The sequence below is a fragment of the Dermacentor silvarum genome, chromosome 6, assembly GCF_013339745.2.
Source record: "Dermacentor silvarum isolate Dsil-2018 chromosome 6, BIME_Dsil_1.4, whole genome shotgun sequence".
Lineage (NCBI taxonomy): Eukaryota > Metazoa > Arthropoda > Arachnida > Ixodida > Ixodidae > Dermacentor > Dermacentor silvarum.
The window spans coordinates 8,875,065-8,883,464 of NC_051159.1; the positions used below are offsets into that span (position 1 = coordinate 8,875,065).

Genomic DNA, 8,400 nt, shown 5'->3' on the forward strand with positions numbered 1-8,400 from the left:
ATTCGCTGCGGGACTGCCGCGCCGCTGCAACTGCGGGCCTCTGCTTCCTCGGCCTCCTCACACTTGCTAACATGGCGGCGGTGAATGCGAACGAGACCGCGGCTCGTGTGGTTTTTTTCACGTGAACAAACGCGAACGTTTCTCGCTATCATTAGCGAGATGAATATTGGGGAGCTATTGGACCTTAGAAGGCAACGGAATCAAGTATACTTCCAGAAAATTCAGGCTGAAATGGCCATTTTGGGTTTTCACTGGACGTGACAGCAGCTCCGAACACACTGGAATAACTTGAAGGGGCGATATAACAAGGTAAGGTGTCGTGTTATTTGTTTTCTGCGTCCGATAATGTTTTCTAGCTTGCGAGTTTCAAGAATGCTTTCACATGGCAGGAAAGAGTGGAGCAAAACCGCAGTGGCGCGGCACCGTCGAGCTGGCTCTGGTACGCCGAGATGAGTGCCATTCTGTCTCACCGCCCGATGACAGAAGCTCAGGCATACGGCATTGACAGCCATGTGGACACCGAAGGTGACGACAGTCGGACAGGTAGGAAGATCGAACGCTCTATTGTTGCAAAGAAAAAGTGCTTCGAGAAACACTTAGGTCACACAAGATGCCGATGCTCATCAGCTGGAAAGACGAGAGATGGCTCTGTGAACTAATTAAAATTAAATAATGGGTTTTAACGTGCCAAAAGTACGATTTGATTATGAGGCACGCCGTAGTGGGGAACTCGGGAAAATTTCGACCACCTGGGGCGGCTCTGTGAACTCCATTGTGTTTGAACTTGAGCTCTTTTGTCGCCGTAGGCGCTGGCAGAAAAATATTTTTTTCAGACACTTAGAATGTGTTTTTAGCTAAACTGTATTCATACAGTGTATATCAGTAATTGCAGATGCCGAAACAAATCGTTTCCAAAAATTTATTTTTGAAATTTGCGGTCTTTATTAATCAACTGTAGTTAATGCAACACCAATGACTTATTCAAGATATGTCAAAAGGCAGTATGCTTGTTAGATTTATTTTGGCACGTTTGGTTAAGGTTTTTGGCAAGCTACTCGCTCATGAAATGTGATAAACAGCACAGTGAAGCAGGAAAGGGCTTGTGTGTGTGTCACTCTGTCATACCTGCTTTGATTTAGAACTGAGGTGCGAAGTGCGAAGAAAAAAATACGACAAACAAGCGCTGACTGCCAACTGGAAGTTTATAAACTTGCAGTTGGCAGTCAGCGCTTGTTGGTGGTATTTGTTTCTCCTTGTCCTTGTTTTAATCGCGCTGTTCAAAGCTCATTTCTAAATCATGGACCAACTAGCCCTCATCAAGACCTTACTGATACATCTGCTTTGAAAGTCATTGATATTGTTTTCGAATGAACCATGTCAGCACAGTCATGACAACTCTTACTGTTTTCTTTGTTGACAGATTTAAGCGAGGACGAGGAGCTACAGGCGAATGAAAGTACCCCGGGATCCTGTATGTCACAGTTTGCTTTCTGATTTTCCTCACTTTGTGTACTATCAGTAACATTTCGCGCATGTTTTTCTTCCTTGCTTCCAGACATATTGCGAATATTTGAAGGGCTCGAAATTGTTTTAACTTATCTGCAATAATTGCCCTGATATGCATATGAAGGCAATTAAAGAGTGAAGTTTTTAGCAGAGGTTTGTGTTGTCAAAATTAAGAACATTCCCACGAGTAAGAGAACTTACACTTTATAGGTATTTTTAATTTGGAAAATTATATCCTTTCTCCCGCTTACTACTATGCAAATACGCAAGGCGTGCTTATTAGTGTGCCCTGCTTGTCTGGTGATGCTCAGCTCATTACTTCTTTTTTATTTTTCACTGTATGCAGCAAGCGGAAGCAACACTCCTGTGCCACGGGCAAAGAGGCCACGACGGACGAGGAATTCGGAGCTCGCTGAGATCTTAGCAGAACAGCAAAACAGAACTGCAGAGACGCTACAGAAACATACAGAGCTGATATTTGAACAGCAGAGGCAGCTTTTAGAAGATGAGCAAAAAAAGCTCGGAGATATAATGAGCACTATAAGCACATCGTTTTTGCAGGGCAGACAAGCAATGATGGCGCAGCTGCTGAGCCAACCACTGCAAGCTTACCCTCAGCCTCTGCAGATATACAGCCAGGCTCTACAGCAAGACAGCCAGCAGAGCAGGCTGTTTCAGTTTACGTGGCCAATATTCACCACTGCAGAACCTGTTACCCAGAGTGCAGTGCCACCAAATAGAGTGGCAGGAACTTCAAGCAGCACCAAGGAATGACAAGATTTAATTGGGCAAAATAAAGTCATTTTATTTCACTGAATATGACAAGCCGTGTTCATGTGGTGATTCTTGATAGTGTGTTTACACAGTAGTGCATGCACAAGTCTTGCATGTCAGACTTTGTCTGCCACTTACGTACACTAGCAAGAAAATATGACTTGTTCCCTTGCACATGCATGCAATTAACTACATTGGATAAAAGTGTGCTGATTGCAGGTGGAAAACGTTTTCTCACTCAGCCGTGATGACAATATGTCAAGTTCACCAGGAAGCTGAGCGCAGTGGAAACTCCTGCGCCAAATTATCCCTCCACCAATCATCAGAGCCTGTCTTTGCCCATAGTCTTCGTGGGATGCGTTCCGTTGACAAAAAAACCCTGAAAATTAGAAAAATGGTCCGTGTAATTTGGTGATAACGCTGGCGTGAATGCAATATTGAAATTAAAATATGTGACGACTCGAAAGCACGGTAATATTACACGCTTGGCAACAAAAAACCACATGTAAATTCCCGGTAAAAAAATATATGTTCCTAAATTTTGCGTGCCAAAATCACGATCTGATTATGAGGCGCGTAGTAGTGTGGGGCCCCAGAATAATTTGGTCACTTGGGGTTCTTTATTGTGCACCTACATCTAAATATACGAGCGTTTTTACATTTTGCCCCAATCTAAACGCGGCCGCCGCGGCCAGTATCGAATCCTCGAGCCTTGGAGCACAATGCAATAGCCACTGAGCTATATACAGCAGCCTGTAAGCACAAGCTAAGGCTCAACCAAAGCGCTAGTAGATGAGCTCAGTAGTTATCGCGATGCATAAACTAATACTCGAACTAAAAGGGCGCATTAATTAAGCGGCTCTAGTTGTACTTACCGTGCATGACTGTCCATTCGTTTATCGTCCCACTCGAAACGGCGCCGGTTGCTTGCAAGACCGCATGGGCGCAAATAGTCTGTATACGGCGCCGACGCTCTTGATAGCGCAAAAACGCTACAGCAATAAGAAGTACATGCATGTTCGTCCATGTTGTCAGAAGCAGCATGACACACAAACGGGCTGTAGCGTTTAGAAGCATTACTGTCGTTTGCACTTAGCCCACACGTGCACGCACGGCCATAACCTCCTATGTGGCATGGCATACGCACGGACGGAGGACATCGACACCGGAAACACGAAGTTCCGGAAGCGCTAGCACGTTACTTCTAAAATGCGACACCGCATGTCACCACCATCGCGGTCGCCTAGATGCGCATGCATGTAAACGCTCGCGCATCGTCTTCAGTCGAGGCGCAATGTCGATGCGATGCGCTACTGTCGCATTCATGTAAACGGGGCTACTTTCTGGCAGGCGAACCCAGCGAAGACCACGCAGACGTTATCGCACATCTTTTGTAGCGTCGCCTTGCCTGATCACACCATGGCCGATATTTTGTAGCGATGCGTTATTCTTTATACTAGTCTTGTCATCCACCACTCACGGCCGGCTGATCCTGTTGATAACGTCTACGTCTACAGCCACATAGACAAGTAGACGTATAGTGCACTATAGAAAAGTTACTACAATAGATAAGTAGTACGCGCGTTCCCTTGGAGACAGGGAGTGTTGTATTGCCCTCTAGCGGGCGGCATGAAGCTGCGTAGCTCGGCCGCTTTTAGACTGGAGTGGTCACTCTTGTAATCCGTATGTTACTCTATGGGCGAAACGCGTCGGCTTTTATACCTGAGTCATCGAAGGTTCCTATTAATCCCTGATGCCCGCGGGTCTTCCAGAAAGTTCTAGACAATTCGCGTCGGTCATACAATCAGATAACATAAGCGTCGGTGAAAACAGGCAACGGAAAGAAGCATCGATAACGTTCTAGAAACTTCCGATACAGGCGCGTCCTGTGCCGAGCGATAACGTTTAACATTTGTTAGCCGGTGGAAGATAAACATGTATACGTGTCAATACAACAATTCCTTAATACAACTTATGACTAGAATTATTAGCATAAGTGTAATGTGATTCCATAACGCAATAGTTTCATTAGTTGTCAAAGCATGCCTTATGCCACTGGTTTCGTTTATTTTCCGGAGGCAGAATAAAGGATTATAGAGCAAAAATTATCAGGTGCCCCCCCCCCCCCAAAAAAAAAGAAACATATTAACAACTAAATAAATAAGACAGCGATACCTCAAAAGCGCGAAAGGACTCGATAGCAAATATAGGAACAACGTGGATTGTCTTATTGAGCGGCAAATGCAGCAAATGACTAATAAAAATTAATAAGGAAAATGCACATATAGACTGGGTTGTTTTACAAATAGCGCAACCACGCGTCTTTTCTTAGCCACATGGCCTCACTATGCTTGCGCTGTTATGTACCCCATTTTCGTTCCTTTCTATAACTTTTTGCGTTGTTTTCTAAGCCAGGTGGTTTTCTTTTACTTGTAAGTGGGTGCCTTTCTCTCTCCTATTAAAGACATCCGTTTGTTGTCTGATGCGATGACTTCACCATCATTAAAAAAAGTGTTCATTGCCAGATCAAGTTCCCGAACGAAGTCGTCGGCAATCTTATTCAAATTGATATTTCCGGAGAGTTCTTTGTGGGCGTGCAAAATTGCCAGATGGTTCAAACGGGCTTGTCCAGTCGTCGACCGCAAGTACATTCTCAGTAGCCGAAGGCAAGAAAGGGACCTCTGGGATGTGGTCGACGAGACTGGTATGGCCAACGCAATTTTCTTTAGCTTGGCCATTTGCGGCAAAAGGTTTCGCAGGTGATCGCCCTTGCCTCCCGTAAACGTGTGCACGATGTCTTCGAATGTGTGCAATGATGCCGACCTTTGCTGGATTAAAATGGCGATCAGCACATCTCTGTGCCAAATCAGGCGTCCTGGTTCAAGGTCGTTACCGTAGAACTACGTTACATATGCTTGGTCTTCATTCCCTATGGCAAGTTGCTCATTGTGGGACTTATGCTGCCACATATCAGGTGGATACCTGTTGCTTAACGAAGACAGCACTGTGTCAAGTACTTCATGGAACCTGCGGTGATACATGTCACTCGCTGATGGGAACACGTGAGCTGATGAACCTTCTCGATAGCGGCGTGGAGTCTTTCGCCTAGCAGCTACAACACAGGGGTCCTCAACTCCGACTTTTGCTACCTCTGCCATACATACGCAGGTCACGGGCTTTATTTTGGAGTTAATCTGCGCCGAATTCAATCTTGGGCCATCCGAGATGGCTGGTCCCTTCGCGAGCGCTGTCTCCCCGCGCGCCTAGTGTTATGTTTCCTCTGGTGCTTATACGGCGGTAACTACGCTTCCTTTTCAGCGTCAGACAGGTTCTGGCGAAGTACCGATAAGCGAGGTGCCCACTCTTGGTTTTGTCGTTGGTGCTCACGCTGTTTTTGTAGCCGGTGCACATTGCAACGTCCGTAGCCACGGTAGAAGCAAGCTCGACGCCTGTTTTCTATTTCTCCTTTTGTTGCGACAGCAGTTGTATCGACACTGCAGGCAAAGTTTCGCTGTCGTCGTCGTCGTGATATCAGGTATAAATTCCAAGTCATATGAGTAAGCGACCCATACCCTGTGGGTGCGAGAAAAAGCCCGTACCACTGAGCCGAAAAGGATGGCTGCTTGATGGACATTATCTTCCCATGCGCTCAATATTCGGGTTCGTTGGAGGTCACGTGATCAAATGCACGCATTGGGAGGAGAGCACACGTCTCCTCATGTATATAGCCTTGCCGTAGGTGCGAATGACTGTGCGGGGTTTACGCTTACGCGGCCTACGTGGCGTATCCAATTGTTGGTAATCATTAGGGGGTGCAATGATAAAGGGTGAGCAGGGATGGCTGCTAAGTTCATGCGCGCTGTGTTCCTTCTTAGGCTGTTTTTGCGCACCCCAAGTGTTGCAGATCGCATGGCCTAAGTTAAGAGACAGTGGTAATTGGAAATCGCTTACAGAGGCCGTACTGGAGTGGACATAAACATATGCAGATGATGATGATGATGAATCTTATTTTCAGAGTCGTGGTGAATCGTATGGCTGTACGAGCCGTTCGACACCGCTGCAGGCATATATAATGCCAGCGTTGTGATAGCGACTGCTCGTGGTCATCTAGCGAGATATTTGTAAGTTTACATAGTTTGTGTATTGACACGATGTTTGTTGTTTTAATTAGCAAGTAAACGTTACTACAATTCACATAGGTGATATAACCAACCTACTGACTCATGTGAGGGCCGCACTTTTTTTCTGCAATTTTGACGAGTTTTACATGGGACTGGGTCATTTTATCTCATTTTTCCAACTACGAGTATGAAATCCGCCGTAAACATCTGCGATCGCCTCCTCTTGTCATCTATAGTCGTGTACAACTTCAGAAGGCAGCGGCATTTGCCCATCAAAGGCGGATGCACTGGAGCATCCACCAATGGGTGCGCACTCTAAACTGATGTAATTAGCCGGACGGCCGGTGACCCCGCCGACGGAGGACATGGCAGCCCGCGCTTCGAGCTGGGCCGAGTGGCGTCAGTGGGACTATTTCTTTAGTCGCGGTTCATAATGCGCAAAGCAATTCCCCTCGTCCTCTTGCCGTTCTTCGTTGTTTTGTACTTATACATTTCATGTATAGCCACACTTGCAGCATGTGGCCTCGGAAACACCTGCCTGGCCATTTCCTGTCGGAACCCCGGGTGGCCTTTCTGCTTGGCGGCGCCGGCGGCACCTGCTCACATCTGGATCCTGCCGCAGGGTGCCGAATGGCGCACGGATGACACCAGCCGTCCAGTTATCAACAGAACTACGCGCATGCCGCGGGTACTGCGGGGGCGGCGGGTCGGTGGCCCTGGGGGGCTGTTTGGTTCGGCGCTGCCGGCGCCTTTTTAACCACTTATTCCTAGAAGCCAGCTCCTAGACTTTGTGCCGCCTCTCAAACCAGCTTCAAAGGTGTACTCCTATTTGTGAATTCATATACTTCAGGCTTGCCTCCACTCTTTAGTATTGCGATAGCAATTATATGGACACTTCAACCGGATTTCTGCCGGCGGCGTAGCCGTCGTCGTCGCCGTCGCCGTGAGGTTCCGTATAGATAAAATCTTCGTCGCGCGCCGTATGCCCGAGCGGAAGCGTGCGGGGACGCGCGCTATCACGGAGAGCGAACGCACTCAATCTCCCACGCGCAAGCAAGGAAGCGGGAAGCCAGCGCCGGAGGGAGCGGGGGGGGGGGGGGTGCACTTCTGCTTTGCCAACAACCGCGCTAGTCGCTCGCCCGCACCGTCTCTTATCTCCACACGGCTCTGACCTTTCTATGCGCTGTGCATTCGCCGCTCAGTTTCCGTTGAAGCGATAGACCGCACGCACCTTCGCCTAAAGCTTTACCTTCGCCCGCTGCGGCGTATGCGCTTGCTGCCAGCGTTTTGACAGTCGTTGTCTGCTGTCATTCAGTGTGATCTCTTCGTGTTTGTGCGCGCTCACACCACGCTTGTTCATTCAGTTAGTAATACAGTAAAAGCTCGATGATACGATCACGGCTAATACGAATTTCCGGATGATACGAATTTTTCTGTGGTCCCGGCCGAGCCCCATTGCATTGCAACGTGCTAGAGAACGGTTGTTACGAATCGATTTTCGGCCTGCGTCGGGTGATACGAATAAACGCCGCCCCACTGACGGCCGCAAAAGAGAACAGCGCGCAGTCACGCGCTTTCTCCCGTTATCTTTTGGTGCGGACGCGCGGACGCGGCGCCGGACAGCGCGGACTCCGCGACTGGGCGCGAAGAGTTTGAAGCGGTGGCGCTTTTGTACTTTTCCTCCTTTTCGGCGGCCGCCCATCGGACGGAGTGGCTGCTGTGCTTCGGGCCGCGTTCTTTGTGTTTGCGCCATTTTACCTAGTCGCAGCGAGCTATGTCTACCGAGATAGAAGGACATTAGAGACTTTTTCTTCAAGAAGTAAATGCTTTTTACGTACATGTGCCTGAGTGAGTTCATCTCTGACTCTTTAATTTAGCTACAGTCGAATCTCGTTAATTCGAACACGCTTATTTCGAACATACCGCGCACCGACAATGCTCTTAGCAGCACGCCAAAATACGCGGCGGCGCCTCCGACCGGCATTGCTCCGACACCGCC

The 8,400-nt window shown here is 48.0% G+C and overlaps 1 protein-coding gene across 1 annotated transcript; it reads left to right on the forward strand.

Moving 5' to 3' along the window:
• The first annotated feature begins 227 nt into the window (after nt 1–227).
• LOC125946139 (uncharacterized) lies at nt 228–2,280 on the forward strand. Its single transcript, XM_049668636.1, has 3 exons — nt 228–543; nt 1,421–1,471; nt 1,853–2,280. The coding sequence occupies exons 1-3, from the start codon at nt 450–452 to the stop codon at nt 2,278–2,280; spliced, it is 573 nt and encodes a 190-aa protein (XP_049524593.1). The 5' UTR covers nt 228–449.
• The last annotated feature ends 6,120 nt before the right edge of the window (nt 2,281–8,400 follow it).